At 40.5% G+C, this 20,298-nt stretch overlaps 1 protein-coding gene across 5 annotated transcripts in view; it reads right to left on the bottom strand.

Moving 5' to 3' along the window:
* SPAG6 (sperm associated antigen 6) overlaps nucleotides 1-20,298 on the bottom strand; it is a 65,417-nt gene that overhangs the window by 28,426 nt on the left and 16,693 nt on the right. For all 5 annotated transcript variants that reach the window (XM_045463263.1, XM_045463259.1, XM_045463261.1 and 2 more), the window contains 2 exons: nucleotides 16,904-17,070; nucleotides 13,129-13,312 (listed from right to left, as the gene is read on the bottom strand). In XM_045463263.1, the coding sequence (XP_045319219.1) occupies nucleotides 13,129-13,312; nucleotides 16,904-17,070 (351 nt within the window). The remainder of the gene's footprint in view (nucleotides 1-13,128; nucleotides 13,313-16,903; nucleotides 17,071-20,298) is intronic.

Here is a 20,298-nt window from a genome sequence, read left to right as displayed (position 1 = left end):
TAAACTTTAAAAAAAAAAAAAGGATCATGGAAAAACTGAGAGGCAGAAGTGTGACCCACACTGGCCTTCCCACGCTGGCAGCACAGAGCCCGATGCCGAGCTCGATCCCATGAGATCACGACTTGAGCCAAAACAAGAGTCAGATGCTTAACCAACTGAGCCACCCAGGCGCCCCTCGTGGTCATTTCTAGTAACATGTATATATGTGGCTGATGTGCATACAATTCTCTAAATATTAACAACATGAAATTTGGGGGTGAGAACTCCTTGCTTCTTACACAGTTGCTTTTTCTTAAGAATTTCATTCCGTGCTGTTCTCGGGATCTGGGGTTTTGTTTCTTCTTTTTCCTAACAAAATAAAGGCTGAACTTGTAGTCCTCTCTCACTGACAGATGTGAAGTGTTACAACTTAAATGGGTCAAAATCTTTTTTATAAGATTATTCATTTATTATTTCTGAGAGAGAGAGAGAGAGAGAGAGAGAGAGGGAGGGAGGGAGAGAGCACGCACACAAGTGGGGGAGGAGCAGAGAGAGAGGGAGACACAGAATCCCAAGCAGGCTCCAGGCTCCGAGCTGTCAGCAGAGAGCCCGACATGGGGCTTGAACTCGTGAACTGAGAGATCATGACCTGAGCTGAAGCCGGAGCCTAGCTGACTGAGCCACCCAGTCGCCCCTGGATGAAAATCTTTCATTTAGAAAAATCAAAAAAAGCTTAGTACACTTTAACATTAAAACAAAAAGGGACACAGCATAAAGGGAGGACTTCCAAGGATGACAACATTCGTAAAATTAGTGCTGTCTCGAGCTGGCCGAACGGAAGAGTAGAAATGGCTTTATGTTGTGGCCAGAAGAGGACAGGAACGCCCGTCAGTGTATATAACAGGCATGGCTGTTACAGGTCAAATAGAGAAATCGGGGAGAAGTGCTCACAGTGGCCTCAACCCCTCCACTCGTCTCAATTACGGCGGCTGGTTGTTTGTTTAGATCTGGGGTGGTAAACTCACGTGTCCACAGGGCCCAGGAAGGTAACTAAAAGAAATGAAGTCAGAGGGGTGAGAAAAACACGGCGAGGGGAGGCAGCAGGAAAGTGGAAAAGGCTATGCACTGACTACAAGCAGCGGCGATCCCTTAGCCTCCGCCCAGCGTTGCCACGTAGGGATAAAGGCCTCCTGTTGTCAGATCTCGGGATTTTTCGAGAGAGGCCAGAAATCTGATTGTTAATGTGAAACCGCCTGGTTTTTAAGTATTGGCAACTTTTTCTTTTCTTCCCCCCCCCCCCCCCCCCCCACTCTGTGAGACAATCTGGTGCAGGCCAAACAAAACACATCCGTCTGTGGGCCAGCTGCAGCCTGCAACCATCATTTCACAACCCTGGGCTTCAACTTTGCACCTTCTAAGACGATCTGTGGGGGGCTTCCTGGATGTGGAAAGGTAATGTGGTTTCTACCTTTGATTCTTGAAGTCGTATCTTGGAGTCATAAAAGACCCGCTGGAAATGAGACAAAATGAAAATTTCAGAGGTGAATTCCAAGCAATTGATGAAACCCTAAAAACTGGCCTGCAAAAAAAGAATTAATCTAAATATATGCCATGATACTTAACTAATTTTCTGCTCTTAATGCGGATACAGGAGAGAAGAGTTTGAGCAAAATTAAGCGTTCTATCAGGTGAAGTCGTAAAAAGGACTCAAGAGGCAGGGGCACTCCAGAAGGAAAAAATAAATGTATTTATTTAGCACACTAATTGAGAAATTATTAGGCAAACACCTCAGGAACACTAATTTCTTTTAACTGTATTGCTTTTTAAATTACTTTGCAAACACCACTTTTAAATCACTGTTTCTAAGCCCTACAAAAAGTTCCATTTTGTTTCATTAAAAAAAAAAAAAAAAAAAGAAAGTCATGGATCATCATTTCTTTGCACTTAGGGGGCTGTGTTTATCCATTTAAAGAGAGGAGGGTTTTTTTGCGTCTGGCTCTAAAATGTATCATCATCTCTTCAAAACCGTTTTTTTTTTTTTTGAAATAAAGCAGGTTAAAAATACATTTAAAATTTGGCCGCCACTTATGTTAATCTTATGTTGTAATAATCAGTCACCCCCAATTTTTCATAATTTGGTAAAATTATAGTAAAAGCAAATACGGTGCGGGAAGATTGCCAGAGCTGGTTATCTACTGACTCTATTCCAGTATGATTTGAGGAACGTCACTTCCAAAGTAAAATAAATTTCTCCTGGTTTTGGTCTAGCCCAGCTAATCCACCGCTTACTTAGTTATCTACTGCTATGTAACAAATCACACCAGCTTAGCTGCTTAAAGGAGAAACATCTACTGTGGCCTAGTTTCTGTAGGTGGGGAATCAGGGAGTGGCATAACTGGGCTGCAGTCAAGAAGTCAGCTAGGCCTCCAGTTAGTCGGGGCTTGATTGGGTCTAGAGGAGCTGCCTCGAAGCACACTCGTGGGAAGGTTGGAAGAAGCCTTCATCGGTTCCTCCCCATTTCTGGGGCCTTTCCAGAGGCTGCTTAGGAGGAGGCCTCTCCCAGAGCGGATGATCCAAAAGGGAGAACCCAAGACAAGATGGCAGCCTTTCACGATCTGACCGTCACTTCCGCTGTGGCTCACTGGCAAAATGTGGGAGGAGCCAACGCAAGGAGGTGAAGAGGAGGAGGTGGGCATCATTGAGGGCTGGGGGTGGGGGGCCTCATGGAGGCTGGATTTATTCCTCATCAGCGCATCTGAGAGAGACGACATCCCTCCATAGGGAACAAGGCTCACGATAACTATGATTCTGAGCTGAGAGACGGACATCTCGCATTGCAGGTGGGAGGGAGAAAAAGGTGCAGAGGGAATTTGCATGTTATTATGAAAAGGTCTAACATATGATTTTTCTTTATCTTCCCCACCGCACAGATGATATTTTTCCCACTCTCATTATTTCCACACCACTTCTTTCCAATCTTCAGAGCCACTGGTCTAAACTGTACACATGGGTTGAGTGTTTGAGAGATGAAGGGTTAACATACATACACATGCTTTGAAGGTTAAATAATTCTGGCTCCTTTAAAAAGTCAAGTGAGTCAAATAAGCCGTTGATCTGGAGTTAATGGTGCCGTAGAAAGAAATTACAATCAGCTGGGATGGATGGCACACTTACAGGGCTCCAACATAACCAGCAGCTTCAAAATAAGGCAAGGAAAAGGACTGGAGACAAGAGAAAGAGAACCTGGGAAACAAGACAGACTCGGGTATGGCCTTGGAAGTTAATAGGTAACATAAGATTTAAAGCAATTTTTAAAACCCCCATTTTGGCAATTTTTCGTGTTTGACTTATAACTACTTCACAGCTAGGACTCAGCCGAGTGGAAGAAGGCAAAAACTCCATACAGAGGGGGTTTGTAGTGCTCTGTCCGTGAAGAAACTGATCTTAAATTACTTAGATATTTTACAAAATACACTTTTTGTGTCTAGAAATGGATTCATTTGTTTCCCAGCCGTTGGATAGGTATGTACGGTTGCAGGCATGGTCGTAGTTTCACTCTGCCTACAATTTCGCATCCTGCATCACCGAGAGAAAACTGACACGGAAAGTGTGCATCTTGTTATCCAGACTTCCCTGGCGTTCTTTCTTTGCTCCAGCCCAGTTTTAGGTAAACGCCTGCCTTCAAGGAGCTGGGGCTGACAGAGGAGGCCAGAGAGCAAAGGGCTGCTGGGGTGCTGGTGGCCTCTCTCCAAGAACACGCAAAGAGGAGGCAGCAGAGGGACACAAATGAGATACTGGGTGATTAGAAGGTTGCCTAGATGCTTTTGTGGAAGTGGTCCCTGGTCCGTAGCTCTTGGTGTGGCTCCCTCTGGGTGGTTCCTAGAAGCTGCCCGTGGGTGCCCACTGCTCACTTTTATTCCTGAGGATCGATGCAGCCCAGCACTTTTAATCATTGCATAATATCCCACTGAGGAAATACATGCCATAATTTACTTAACTATCCCCCTGCTTTGGGACGTTTGTTCTGCTTGATTTGGGTTTGGGCCATTACAAAGCACAGTGTGGTGAACCCCTCTTTGTGCATTAAGGTTATTGATTGGTTATCTATTGCTGTGTAACAAATGACCCAAACTCAACAGCTTCAAACAACATCATCCACTATGCCCCATTCTCTGTGGGTCAGGAACCCGGAAGCAGCCTAGCCGAGTGGTTATGGCTCCAAGTTACTCAGAAAGTTGCTGCCACTCTGTCAGCTGGGGTCACAGGCATTTGAGGGCACAACTGGGGGAGGATCTGCTTCCGAGCTCACTCAGCGGAGTGTGTTTTTTGGGAAGCTCCAGCTTCTAGCTGGTTGTCGGAGACCTCAGCTCCTCACCATGTGGCCCTTTCCCTAGGCGGGCTGTCCAAGTGTCTTTGTGTCACAGCAGCTGGCTTTCCCCCGAACAAGTAATGGGGTACAGAAAGGGAGAGAGACCCTGGAAAGAAGCCTCAATCTTTTATAGCTGGTCAGCTATTCTCAGAAGTAACCTACCATCACTTCCACCATATTCCAGTGGTCACACAGACCAATCCCACAGACCAATCTCCCAGCAGGAGAGAACTATACAAGGGTGTGAATATCAGGACACACGACCTCTGAGGGGCATCTTGGAGGCTGGCTACCACTGGTCACACGTACATCTAGAATTCCACAGGATACACAAACACACACGCATGCATAGGTACGTGCGTTCATGTGTGTATTTACCTATGAGAGCGGCCCAGGGGTGCAATTACTGGGGGGAAGAGTGTTGACATTTTTTCGGGTTCTTGATATTTTTGGCTTCACCACGTGAAACTGCTGTTTTTGTTCCGTCAGAACCAATTGAATATAGGCAATTTCATCCAGGTCAACCTAATACAAGCCAACCTCGAATGCACCGCAATCTTGTTTATTTTACAGGTATATGTCTCCATCACCCTGTCTCACCATGTGGGAGACTGGCAGTCTGGCCACTCATTTTATAAAGTGCATTGTAGTCCTTACATCGAGTAAGTGACTGCTCAAAGTCGAATCATCATTTACTTCTCCCCAAGTGGTATTTTTAGTTCCAAATTCCTAACTCACTGCATACTACAGTTTAGTTACACTGATTAAAACACATGAAAGTTATGGATGACTTTTTAAGACCACAGCATTGCCACTATATTGCCTTTTAACAACCACAAAGCAGAGGCACGCTAATTCTAAGTCAGCACTGTCCAACAGGAATGCGGACCATGCATATAATTTAAAATTTTCTAGTAGCCACATTTAAAAAGCAAAAAAAGAAGTAGGTGAAATTAATTTTAAAGAAATACATTATTTAACGCAATATATCCAAAACATTATCATTTCAACATGTGGTCAGCATTTTAAAACTTTAACAAGATATTTCACATTGTTGTTTTTTTTTTTTTTTTTTTCCATATCAAGTCTTGGAAATCTAGTGTGTATTTTGCAATTACGATACATCTCAGTTCAACTACTAAATTTTCACCAGAAATACTCGATCTGGGGGCGCCTGGGTGGCTCAGTCGGTTAAGCAGCCGACTTCGGCTCAGGTCATGATCTCGCAGTCTGTGAGTTCAAGCCCCGCGTCGGGCTCTGTGCTGACAGCTCAGAGCCTGGAGCCTGTTTCGGATTCTGTGTCTCCCTCTCTCTGACCCTCCCCCGTTCATGCTCTGTCTCTCTCTGTCTCAAAAATAAATAAACATTAAAAAAAAAAAAGAAACACTCGATCTGTATTTAGATTTCAAAAAGTTTACGGATGAAAAAATAGATTTATATACCCAAGTTGTTTCAGTCATGCCTAAAATATTCCCAGTACTTGAACTAGTTATCAATTTTTTAATTTATATTAATTAGAAGTAGATAAAAATTTAGTTCCTCAGATGCCCTAGCCACAATTCAAGTATGCAATAGTAGCCTGTGACTAGTGCACTACCATATTGGTAAAACTGTAGTTTAAAATCAAAGGATGGGGCGCCTGGGTGGCTCAGTCAGTTAAACATCTGACTTTGGCTCAGGCCGTGATCTCATGGTTCGTGAGTTTGAGCCCTGCACTGGGCTTTGCACTGACAGCATGGAGCCTGCTTGGGATTCTCTCTCTCCCTCTCTCTCTGCTCCTTCCCTGCTCACACACATACACACACACACACACACACACACACACACAATCTCCCTCTCTCTCTTTCTCTCAAAATAAATAAACTTAAAAATCAAGTCAAATCAAAGGAGATATGGAGAAATGGCCAGTAATAGAATTATCACACAAATAGTTAAACAACTGCAGTTAATAGCTTTCCAAGGCCAGAGGTCCTATCTCGCGCAAAATGCTTTGGTGCAATTAACTTAACACTACTACATCTTTAGAGCAAGCTGCTTCATTTATCTAAAGGCACAGATGAGAGCAAAGTGGGCTAAAAAGTTAACTGTGCAAAATCAGCCAGACAACGTGGTAATTATACAGTAACTATTTTCCCTGTAGACAATGGATTTTAAAATTTATGGTAAGATAAGATAATGAACATGACTTATTCAAAGTAGAACTTTTTTTTTTTTTTTTAAGTAGGCTTCACATCCAGCACAGAGCTGAATGTGGGGCTTGAACTCACCACCCTGAGGTCAAGGATCGGATACTTAACTGACTGAGCCACCCAGGTGCCCCTCAAAGTACAATTCTTATGCTAACAAAGCTCTGAGCCTTTAATAAGTGAACTCTTGTAGATGTTTGTGAAATGCTTAATTGCAGTACTTGCAAATATCAAATACACTATGACTAATGTACTTCTAGAGATTCAAGTGTAAATAAAAGAGTGTTTTTACCCTCAATATCTAAAAGGTGTTAGAAGGTTTTATACACTAGTGATTGGAAAATAAACCAAGTTCGAAAAACAATTTTGTTCAAACCCAAAAAATAAGTTCTGTTATCCTGTTCAAACTGGTAAGATACAAATACCCTTCTCTCTATCCACTCAGCACGCAATTTCATGACATTTCTTGTGCAGGTATTTGCAACCGATAGAAAACAAAGCCTCCGACTAAAAGAATATTAGGTGGAATCAGGTAGAGGAAGTATTCTGGTGGGTAGAGGGCTTTCCTCTCTCCTGAAACTGTACTATCAATGTTACCTTTTTCTTATTTCTATGCCCAAAGTCTGTCCAGTGCTTATCTGGATGTAACAATGTTCTTAAAAGGACATAAACGTTGCCCTTTCTGCAATGGTACAAAAAGCATAACTCGTAATTCTTTTCCTTGGTCTAACTTAGAATCACCCAGTGTATTATCTGTACTCTTAAGACCATATTGTACATTTCTGTCCAACGTGCCCAGCTGTCTGCATGACCTTTACGCTCATCTGTATCAATATTTCTATCTTATCATAAGCTCCTACAGGTAAGATATTAGCTGACTTACTTTACTTTGTATAGTCAGGAAGACGTGCTAACATTCCGCATAAGTGACTCAGATACTTTTCGATGATTATAGTGATGGTGATGGTGATAAAGAAATTGTTTGCTAGCCTCATATATGAAGTTATAGGTCTCAGTGACTCAGGAATCTGAGATTACAGAATTATATGGTATTGTTCTATATTCTGAATTCTTAAAAAAATGCACAAAAAATCTCAGAAGGTTTTATCAACCAAGAGTTTATAACTTTAAAAATTACAATAAACAAAAACACAGGAGAATTCACCACCTATTTTTTCTTTTACTAGCACACACACTAACCCTACAAGTGACTAACAAATTAGGTAACTACTGAGTAAACTTATAATTAAAGTGTTACTTTAACACATTTGGCCTCCGTGCCAAAAGAAAACACACAAGACATTTGTTTTTGCTTTATCTTTTTTCACGACCACTTAAATAAATAGAAAAGTTATTTGTGGAAATCAATGTGAGGATCAAAATAGTTGTAACGTGTAATGCATATAATCCCATATACATCATTTGCCTCCATGCGTATATGTTCCTCAACCCCTCCAAGATAAAATAAGTTGTAAAAAGAAAAAGTACAGAAATCAACATTATTATCTACAAGCACCAGTAAAGACAGTTGTCTATAGGGTTTTTAAAATACCTTTTAAAAATTTAAAGCCAACGTAGTTTACATACAGTGTGATAATGGTTTCAGGAGAATTTAGTGACCCGTCACTTACATACAACACCCAGTGCTCACCCAACAAGTGCCCTCCTTCATGCCCATCACCCATTTACCCATCCCTCCACCCAACAACCCCGCCAGCGGCCCTCAGTTTGTTCTCTGTATTTACGAGTCTCTTGTCGCTTGCCTCCCTCTGTTTTTATCTTATTTTTTCTGCCTTTCTCTATACTCATCTGTTGTGTTTCTTTTTTTTTTTTTTTTTTTTTTTTTAATTTTTTTTTTCCAACGTTTATTTATTTTTGGGACAGAGAGAGACAGAGCATGAACGGGGGAGGGGCAGAGAGAGAGGGAGACACAGAATCGGAAACAGGCTCCAGGCTCTGAGCCATCAGCCCAGAGCCCGACGCGGGGCTCGAACTCACGGACCGCGAGATCGTGACCTGGCAGAAGTCGGACGCTTAACCGACTGCGCCACCCAGGCGCCCCATCATCTGTTGTGTTTCTTAATAAGTCGGTCAGAGAAAGACACAGCGTATGATCCACTCATATGTGGAACTTAAGAAACACAACAGGTGAACATAAAATAATTTTTAGTTACCAGGCTTTAGTCCCCTTCGCCCCACCCCCCCCTCCTCACGGTACCAAGTCCGTAGTTGTCTCAGAGATGTGTCCCTAACGTGGATTTTTCAAAGGTAAATTACTGCTGCCTGAGCCTGTTCCACAGGATTTAGCCTACGGGTATTTACAGAAGGGTGACATGAGCGGCATTTGCAAAAATTTTCAATTTTTAAAATTCTTTTCTCTCTTTATCATTTCGTCATTCTGCACAAGATGGAAAAGAATCAGGCTGGCCGGCTTGGTCTGGATTCCTCCCTCATGTCATCTGCTTAGCAAATAGGGGATAATCTACTAAATGTTTCCGTGGTGCCCAAACCAGCCAGTTCCTGTCAGCGCTGCTCCTCTGGCCGCCGCAGTCCCCTCCCCTGACGGCCACTGAGCTGGCATGGAAATCTGTCATCTGATTTAGCCCTATGGACGTCAGTCAAGTCTATCGGAGAAAGAGGGGTCACACACGTGGAAACCAGCCATCGGGGGATTAAAAACAGAGGTATCTGGCAAGACTTTCAGATACAACAAGGAGCTGACAATGAAGAGTGATGGGCTCTCATACGCGTCCTCACACAATAAAAAGGAAGAATCTCTGAAAGGTTTTGAGTAATTGCCACGCAGTTCCACCATTGATTGCTGTCTGGCCAGAATAAATCCTTCACCTCTCTCCTTCAGTTGCCTCCTGTAGATAATTTAGGAATGATGTGAATCCTTCAAGTGTTCTAGAACACCTAACCAAATGTACTCTGTTCCTCTTGGCCAGGCCTGAGAACCAAGTTTGCTCTGTGATGGCGGGACTTTACGGGAGACGGCCTATGTATCTCAAGCTCCCAAAATAAACACTTACCACTTACTTTTGAGCCCAAATGGGGAAAACCATTCCTATAAAATGCTTGCAGGGCCCCTCCTTCCTCACACTTGCAGCCAGGCTGTTGCTCTCACCTCAGTCCCACGTGCCACCCTCACTGCTGCCACACCCCGGACACGAGGTCACGGGAAGCTCTCCTCCACGAAGCTGCCGAACAGTGAGGAGGCCAGACAGAGGCCCCCAGCGGGGAGCAGGGAAGCGGGGCCTGCCTGAGGGCCTGCGGGGAGCATGGCCAAGTGCCCTTTTGGGCCCTTCCGTGTAGACGCCCTGCCCCTCAAGAGACCCGTGGTTCTTTCCTCCTCACCCCTCACGCTCCCCGTCCACACAGGCTGTGTGCCTCACTCCTTGTATCTCCCAAAGCAAGACTGGTCCTTGGAAACAGCGAGAGGGTGACGCTGATGAGGGAAATGTGTTAACAGAACAATGCTGCAGAGAGGGAGAAACTAGCAAGAAGGAAGAAGAACCAATCTGAGAAGAATTTACCTCAGCTTTTACTAAAGAGCAGGAAAAAATGTAAAGAAATAACTTATCTTCAAAGTGAGAGGTACATGGAGCAGGTGTATTCAATAACTGGTGATTCAACCACAGAAATTTAATGACAGGATTTATACAGAATTAAAAACGAAAACACCATTTCAGGTTGTTCATCCCAGATCCCTTTGAATTGTCTGTAAGATGCTTCCAAATCTACATATAGAAGTCGCTTCCGGAAACTGTATTTTTCAATTTGAAAAAGTCAGATGATGCCTATTTGACTAATTGTGTGCTTACTTTATTTTCGTTTCCTAGACACAAAGCGTTTTCCTTCTATTGCCCTTAAAGGTACACTTTGTTTCTCTTGTGTCTCCATGTAAGGTGTTTATTTCCTGAACTGCCTAATAAAACATTTTACCGCTGATACTAAGAAGAAAACACTGAATGAACGCCCTCCCATCAATCTAACATATTCTATTTTTAGGAGATCATTGAAAAAGAAATCAGGTTATTTAGAGGTACACCATCTATTTTCACTGATTCAGGATGTGAATGATGACTTATTTTATTGCCTACTGGGTAACAATTCCCTTTCCTTCTGAGAAATCTATGCAGTAATCTCTTCTGGGAGCTTCTGGGTCCCAGGCCCCTAACTACTGTGAAATACTGAAATTATAGTGGGAATGCCATGTGGGAGCCAGATTATAGCAAGAAATTGGAATGGAATCCCTAAGACAGATCCTATTTATGAACTATAATCATTTAGCCTCAGACTCAACAAAAGGGAGAGATGAAAAGGTTGTCTATAGGCACCTGCCTGAGAGTGTTATCTGTCTGGCTGTCCCTCAAAGCTCCTTTGTTTCACGTTTTCAGATACTCATGTTAGAATCCGTTTGCCATAAGTTCCTCTGAGCAAACAAAACAAAAACCACAACATAAAACAAAAAACAAAACCCCGAACCTAAATCTATTCATATAGTTCCCCCATGATAACCAGCTTCTAATTTAAAACACTGCCTTAGTTTCTTCAGTCAACATATATTAAAAAATAGTCCTAATGAGAATCTATGTGGAAAACCAAAATCCATATATGGGGAGGAAATAATTTTAACATACGAATTCAGAATCATTTTAGGCATGACAATAGTTTTTCTTTCTTATTTTTGTATAATTTTCTTTCCTTTTTCTCTCTGATAGTGTCAGCATTTTAAGAACCAAATTAAACATCACCATGGGAGAGCCTCTTCCTGTTTCTGTTTTGAATTTCTTCTTCGGTGCTCTTTTAAGAAATATTTAGTGAAGCTGTTTACGGGCAGTGGTTAATACGGGCTTTGGAGTCAGACAGATGTACACTCAAATTCTGGTTCCACAATGACCATAACTTCAGGTATCCTTTCTAAGTCATATTTCCTTCCTCTAACAGGAGAAGTAACACCTACCCTATGGGTAGCTGTAATCAAAACAAGATAACGTATCTGGAGGACACTGCACAGAGCCGGGCACACAGTAATTACTCAATAAGTGATAGCCATTATTTTATGCATGCATACACATTGAAAAACCTGGAAAACAAAGAAAATGTACCTTGAATCCTATCACCCTAGTAACACAAACATGTATTTCTTTGTAACTTATGTCCACATAAAAACTTACTTTTATATTATTATAACTGCAGTACATAATTTTATATTTTTTTTACATTGCAATCATGTTCCCATGTTACCACGTAGGATTCATAATTACCTTTTTAATTTGCCAAACGAAATTCCATTAGGGAAACTACCCTAATTTAACCACTAAATTCCTGCCAAATATTTGAGGTTTTTTGATATTACAAATACTACTACAATAACATTAACATGAATATAGCTTTTGCATTCTGTGGAATTCTTTCCTTAGGATGAATTCCCAAAGCAGGCTTTTTAGAGTAACCACAAACTCTTTCATGGCTTAGATTCATCTTGCCAAACTGCTTTGCACAGGTTTGTACAATTCGTAGTATCTCCACCAATGGGCATAACCATCATATCCTCTCCAACCTTCAGTATTAATACTAATATCTTAGATTTATTGAATATTTACCATGTGCCAAGTACTGACCCAAGTGTTTTGCATATTATTATCTCGTTGTGCTCACAACAGATCTCTGAAGTACCTACGTTTAGGTACCCTCTTCTGCAGATGAGGAAGTTAAGGTTCAGAAAATTTAAAAGCCATGTCCAAGGTCATGCAGAAACTAAATGGTAGATCTTGGACTCAAACTCAGATCCTGTCTAATGCCACAGTGCTCTTGACCATTTGGCTGTAATTCCGATTTACTCTTTTCCCCTCCCTAAGTAATAATAACTGGGAAAAGACATGTTCATTGATGTTTTAATATGCAGTTCTCTGACTACTAGAGAAGTTGGTCATTTTTACGTATGTTTCAGACTGTGTTTTCTTGTTGTATTATTTGTTCATATTATTTAGCATCTTCTGGAAAGTGGTGGGGGCAATTTTATTCCCCATATAATCTTCACCCATCGGGTCTGTCGGCATAAACTTCACACGAGAGGTCCAGGCCCCTTCTTGATGATGTCATTAAGCTGTCAGTTTATGAGAGAAAGTACTTCTCTTTCCCCTCCTTCCTGCCCAATACGGGCTCAATACACATATGTTCTAGAAAGTTATCATGTCCATATCTTTTCAACATTACTCATTCACACAATGTGTCCCCCGCCTAGTTTGGAGCACCCCTATCATCAGAGAGAGTAAAGATCCAAAATCCCCTGAAGGATGACAAACCAAAATTTTTTCACTGAACCAATTTACCAAGGTCTTTGAGAATCTGTCAATCTCTCACTCTCCTCATTCCCCGCTCCCTCTTTCCATCCTCACACTGCTCTTCAGCTGACTGAAGTAAAGACTGAAATGGGTAGGTTTTTCGTGAATTTATGATCTGAACAACTTGGCCATCATTCAAAACCTGTCTCCCATAATGTATGGAAACATCATGAAAACTGCAAAACCCGATTTCCCTAAAAAAATCGAAATGTTAGTAATCCTGTTTTCAAATATGCTCTGTTACCTGCATTATGTCTCGCGATATAACCCAGCGCCCAGGCTGCAGCTTCCTTGACTCCAGGGTCAAAATCTTCCAGACATATCACCAGTGTATCCAGGGCTCCGCAATCCACGATCGCCTGAGCTAGTTGAGGAGAATGCTTCCCCACTGCTCGGAGCACAAAGGCGGCTGCTTTCTTGTAAAAGCGCTACGATGATAAAACAGACAAAACTCAGAGTGAATGAAGCGCTTATTAAACCAAAAGTTAAAATAGACGAAAACCAACATAAAAATGACATTAAATAAAGCTCAACAGCTTTTGAATACAACAGATAAAAAACATCCTGCAAAGTCACTCTTTTGGTGTTCCCCGATTGCTTTTTGTTCAGTGCTAAACTGAAACAACGTTAAGTCTTAAATTTCGTTTCAAATGTTTTATTCTGCAACATGCATTTGGAAATTGTACAAAAGAAAACATAAACATTGTATTTCCTACAAATGCCTAAAATGATGAGATTTTCTGTATCTGCATTACACTGAAAAGTAGTTGTTTGACCCAGGGGAACTCTTAGATTGTTAGCATGTGCATCAAAAATGTCCGCTGACAAATTCATTTCCTTTACTTGCCCTCAGTCTCTAAGCGTGGTAGGCCTTTCATGACCTCAACTAATCTTTCTGGTGTCCCAAGTTATCCTGAACTAACAACCGTGGTCTGGGATGCACTTACCAATCATCAGATGAACATAAAGGTGAAACACTCGTGATACATTTTAAAACTTTTCCCGGTAAATAAACTAGCCAAACAAGAGGATGTGTGATTTATCTCCTCTGATAAATACAAATGACTTGGTATTATGTGAATTTTAAGTAATGCTTCATATTTGTAATATTTTCTATATAAAATTTTATCAGATTAAGAAATCATAAGATAAAACTGAAACACAAGGCTAACGTTTTTCTTCGTATAGCTAAAAAATTTAAATGTATAGGAAGTATTTGGCTGTAACACTCACTGTTGTTTCATGGTTAGCATGGCACATTAATGGTCTCTTTCTTCTATGAATAGAACCCAGGTAATCCCCTGTTTTGGATTCCAAGTTTCTATTTCTTTACGGTGACTACTGAAAGTGACCAGGTGACTACAGCACCTGTTTTGAAAGCCTGCTATTTACTTAGGCTAAAAGATTAAGATAAAATAAAAATGATAGGAGAGAGAGAAAATATACCAAGTATATTTTAACATATTATCTTTCAAACATTGGCCTATGTTGATGATATAAGAAATATGCTATGTTAATAAGGATGTTTTGATTGCACATCTTTCTTTAGTTTCTTAAAGGTTAACATAGAGAGAGATTAAAATGTGTTATAAAGTCCAACTTTATGTCAGGGACTGATTGTAAAATAGATTATAGATTACGAAATAATACGTTATACTTAATTAATAGATTTATTAGGGCATCGATAGTCACTGCTAACCACAGTGCCTATAATTCACACCTTCTGATCTCATTTCCCCTTTCTCCTAATTTCCGCTTCTCCAAATTCCTCTCTCTTCTCTCCCATTCCTCACCAAAAGAATTGCCTTAAAAAAAAAAAAAAAAAAAAAAAAAAAAAAAAAAAAGCAACACCAGAGGACTTTGTACCTCATAAAGAAGAGATTAAACCCTGTGAGAAGTGAGTTAAAGGACTGGTAGGCGAAGTGAATACTGCTTCACATTCTCACTTTCTCCTCACCTCTGCCCTGGCACTTTTTTGTCGCTTTACAGCTAGTGCACATTCATTCGCATCTAGAAAACTTCTACTGAGGACCTTCTTTGTGGGATACCAAAACACAGACCCTGCCCCAAAAGAAGGAGCCAAGAATCCAGGAAGAACAAAGTCTAACAGTGTTTGATGACAGAAGGAACACCTGTAGGAATAACAAAATTTCTGAGACTCCTTGTAGAGATAAGACAAGCAGGAAATGAGTCTCCAGTCTCTAAAAAATAAGGCAAAAATGTGAACAATTGGGATTTATTTTTTTATCGTGATAAAACACACATATTATTTGCCATCTGAACCATTTTAAAGTGTAAAGCTCGGTGGCATTTTGCACAGTCACAGTGTTGTGCAAACATCACCATCTAGTTCCAGAATATTTTCCTCGGCCCAACAAGAAATCTCATACATGTTAAGGAGCCACTCCTCATTCCCCTGTCCCCACAGCCCCTGGCAACCGCTAATCTGCTTCTGTCTCTATGCATTTGCATATTCTGGATATTTCCTATAAACGGAGTCATGCAATACGTAGCCTTTTGTGTCTGGCTTCCTTCTCTTGGAGCAAAGGTTTATCCATGTTGTAGCCTGTATCGATACCTCATCCCTTTTTATGACTGATAATATTCCATTATATGGATGTACAACGTTTTGTTTATCTAGTCATTCTTTTGTTCTAGTGAATAATGCTGCTATAAACATTTGTGTACACGTTTTGTCTGAACACCTGTTTTCAATTTTTTTTTGGAAATCTAACTAGGAGTAGAATTGCTGGGTCATGTGGCAATTGGGTTTAACTTGACTGCCTGACTGCTTTCTAGAGCAGCTGCACCATTTTACACTCCTATCAGCGATGTGTGAGGGTTCCGATCTCTCCAAATCTTCACTAACACTTGATCTGTTCCTTTTTTTTTTTTTTTTTATGGCCATCCTCATAGGTAAAGTGATATCTTGCCGTGGTTCTGATTTCCATTTCCCAATGACTCATGTTACTGAGCATCCTTTCATGTTGGTTGGCTACGGTACGTCTTCTTTGGATAGATGTCTGTTCAAGTCTTTTGCCCATCTTTAAATTGGATGGTTTGTTTCGGTTATACGAATAGGAATTGAATCTTAAAAATGTGTCAAGAAATATATATCCTGGGGCACCTGGGGTGGCTCAGTCCATTAAGCATCTGACTCTGGATTTTTGGCTCAGGTCATGATCTCACAGTTGTTGATTTCAGAGCCCTGCATCAAGCTCTATACTGACAGCACGGAGCCTGCTTGGGATTCTCTCTCTCTCTCTCTCTCTCTCTCTCTCTCTGTCTCTGTCTCTCTCTCTCTCTGCCCCTCCCCTGCTCATGTTCTCTCCCTCTCTCTCTCTCTGTCTCTCAAAATAAAGAAATAAACTTTAAAAAAAGAAATATATATCCTTAGGTTATAAGAAACTAACAAAATGGAATGAACATACCAAGACCCTACCTATAGAAAGATCCTTAACTATTATCAGGTGGCAGAGTACAGAACAAGATAGGAGGGAAAACATTGTGGCACTCGTAGATGACCCTGAAAAGGACCGACATGCTTGCATACTTGCTATAAAATGCTTTATCAAAACTTCCATTACACGTATCCTCCTTCATTTTGTATGCTTCTATCCCCCTGCTTCCAAGCTGTCTCTTACAGTGTCCACTAACTAGATTTCATCTGCATGTAAGGATTGCTGCCAACAACTTTCCATTTGCCTAGGGGGCCATGCACCTCTCTAAGACTGATCCTACAAATTGAAGACTCCCATACACAGAAATACTGCCTTATATACAATTCATTTAAAAACTGTGTAATCTGTTTTCTTATATTAACAGTAATTGGGAGAAAAAACTGCCCATCACTTCCAAAGTAAAATACCCTAAAGGTATTATTTATGTGCAGTTCAAAGAATTGAAGGTTATATTAACGTCCTAAAATTCTAATGCCCACAAGCTTGCAACCGTGCCCAAACTAGCAGATCTTTTAAATCTAAAAAAAATACGCATAACTTTTTTTTTTTAAGTCTTACATTCTGTTCTGCCAATGAATAAACAAGCTGTGGAAGAATGTCGCCCTTCACGACTGCTTCTGCTAGGTCACCATTATAATTAGCCAGTCTCCCAAGAGCCAATGCAGCAGTCTGTTGAATTGTTGGGACCACATCCAGAAGAAGAGGCCTCAGCAAAGACATTACACCTGAGTTAAGTTATGAAAGAACAGAAGTCAGCAAAACTTAAATGAAAAAGCAAATATACAATTCAGCATTTGTGCAGATGAGAAAATTATGGGGAAAAAAAATCAGTAAAAACACACAAAAATTTTTCACTAAAAACGAATGGGATATTTACAGGCCTCTAACTGGCCAAGACAGAAAGTAATACAAGCTCTAATTATCAAAGCAGCAGCACAGCATGAAAACAAGAAAGGCTGTGGACTTAGGTTAAGAGTTTGAATCCCTGATTTGGCAAATAGTTGCTATGTGACCCAGTAGGACTGTCATGAGGAATGTAGAGAAAGACTGTGGGGTGTGTAGTCTGATGCCTACCTAGCACGTGGTAGGGGGGTGGGGAGGGGCGGGGGGATAGGTGTCCCCCAGCCTTTGTAAATTCTATCTTTTAGGGCTCACTTCAGGTCCTTTCATCTCTGTGTAGTTTTCCTTCGCCCCCCCCCCCCCATTCCAACTGTTGGGTCTTTTCTGTGATTTCAACTAAACTTGAATGTATTTCAGAAATTTTATCAGGATCTATCTCAGAGCCAGGAGAGCTAGGGGGACCACTTGGCTGGGGCCTCACACTCATGATGGGATGCAAATTCAGATTTCTGATATTACTCTAAAGAAACAAATTCTTTGAGATAAGGAAGTATTTTGTATTACTAGCTCTCAGAATATTTACTCTAGGGTTGAATACACAGTAGGTATGCCATCATCACAGCAATAATAGTAAAAGTTAGCTTGTATTTATCCAGCACTTATTATATGCACACATTGTTTTAAGGATTTGTTTCCATTCACTGAATTCTCATAAAAAGTCTATGAAGTTGGCCCTATTAGTATGTCTATTTTACAGATGAGGAAATGAAGGCTGAGAAAGGTTAAGAAATCATCACAAAATTAATAAATGGTGGAGCAAGACTAGAAATTCAGGCTTTCTTCATTGATAATTGCTGAATAAATGTGCACTGAAAGTTGAGGAGGTGAAGAAAGAGACATAAAAAATAATTGCATTTTGGTCATCTGATTGGATATTCCAACTCTTCATATTACCTTTGCCTTACTGTAAAATACCCAAAATAGGTAACTGCTATTTGGGCTTTAATGATGCCGTTTTCTTTTTTTTTCTTTTTTTTTTTCTTTTTTTTTTGTTTTTACATTTATTTATTTTTGAGAAACGGAGTGAGACAAAGCGTGAGCAGGGGAGGGGCAGAGAGAGAGGGAAACACAGAATCTGAAGCAGGCTCCAGGCTCTGAGCAAGAGGTCAGCACAGAGCCTGATGCGGGGCTCGAACCCACGAACTGTGAGATCCTGACCTGAGCCGAAAGTCGGACGCTCAACCGACTGAGCCACCCAGGCACCCCAAAGCTGTTTTCATCTAAGGTTACGAGAAAGGTAATGACAGAGTTCAAACTGGAACAAAATGCCCCTTGACTTTGTAAACTTTACTTAATTTGCAGCAGGCGATTTAACTTGATTTTAATTACATCTTTTCTTTTAAAAACATACCACAGTGATCTAGAAAAGCAAATATTCTCCATATTCTTTTATAATGTCATATATATCCAGAAACACTTGAAATAGAATAAAAGGAAAACATTCATGATAACACTTAGGATTAGACCAAATTAAGATAAATAGTACTACCAAATAACATAAGCAGAGAATAATGGCACTGATCACATATACATGTCATGATGTGATCCGTGACTTTTCACAGTTTCCACTTTCATTTCGTGATCACTTTTCTGGCTAGGGTGGCTTGGTGAGGTCATCCTGGATGAGACCACAGTTGCAAGTTTGAGTCCTACTCAGGCTAGTTAACTTTGCAGGCACACGGCACGTCTACTCATGCCTCGGTCATAGTTCACGTTCAACAAATCAACATGTCTATGCTCATAGGTGTTGCTAATACTCTAGCTATACTTTGTATAGAGGGGAGCCAGGGTGGCTCAGTCGGTTAAGCGTCCAACTTCGGCTCAGGTCATGATCTCTCGGGTTGTGAGTTTGAGCCCCGCGGCGGGCTCTGTGCTGACCGCTCAGAGCCTGGAGCCTACTTCGGATTCCGTGCCTCCCTCTCTCTCTGCTCCTCCCCCGCTCATGCGGTCTCTGTCTCTCAAAAATTCATAAGCATTCATTTTAAAAAATTTATACTTTCTATAGAGGTGATTTCTGAAATATCTCACAACAAGAAGTTTAAAGTGCAGAAAAAGTATTAGGACTACCAAATGCTAACATGGGTTCTTTCTAGAAAGTTGGATTTAAAACAATTTGCTGACCTCTTCTTTGTAGTTAGTTGCTTTCCTACTTTTTTTTTTTTTTTTTAGTTTTTTAATTGTGGTAAAATATACATGACATAAAAATTACCATTTTAACCATTTTTAGTGTGCAGTTTAGTGTAATCACCACCACTGTCTAGGAACTCCCAAGCCGTTTTCCACAGAAGCTACACCACTTTACATTCCCATCAGCAAAGTACAAGGATTCAACTCTTTCTACATCCTTACCTATACTCGTTTTGTTTTTTGTTTTCAAATAATAGCCATCCTAACAGGTGTGAAGTGTGCCCCAGTGCAGTTTTGATTTTCATTTCCCTAGCACTGATGACGGTGAGTGTCTTTTTATGTGCTTATATTGGTCATTGTACATGTTCTCTGTTGAAATGTCTATTCAAGTCATGTGCCCGTTTTTAAATTGGGTTGGTTGTAGTTGTTGAATATAACTTGATTTTTTAATAACAAATATGCATGGTTTTCAGTAAAATAAGGCAATACTCTAAAAAAAAGAGCTAAATTTGTTAACATATATTTGAGGTTTCATAATAAATACAGTAACAAGGCCAAAAAATACAAAGTGTGCGTATGCTTTAGAATAGTTTTAAAAGAATCACAATTATGTTTCATGTTATTTTTTTCCTGATGATTCTGGTTATTTCCTTTTTTCCTCCTCCTTGGATATATATATGTGAAGGCAGTGGCTTATTGTCTTTTGAAATATAATTGGAAAATCTATACTGGCTTATTCATCCTAGAGATTTTGAATTAAATCTAGAGAACTTTGAACTTTTATGTTGAAAAATTAAAGAATGAATTCATCTATCTGGGCCTATAATATTTAATTTAGTTGTGCTTATTATTAGTTATAGTATTTAGCTACTGTACCATAAGTCTCCCCATTTCAGAAATTTTCAGTTTGTAGTTTTAGCAGTAAA

Source organism: Leopardus geoffroyi, chromosome B4, assembly GCF_018350155.1.
Source record: "Leopardus geoffroyi isolate Oge1 chromosome B4, O.geoffroyi_Oge1_pat1.0, whole genome shotgun sequence".
NCBI classification, from domain to species: domain Eukaryota; kingdom Metazoa; phylum Chordata; class Mammalia; order Carnivora; family Felidae; genus Leopardus; species Leopardus geoffroyi.
Note: the sequence above shows the minus strand (reverse complement) of the source record. Positions and strands in the feature narration are given on the sequence as shown.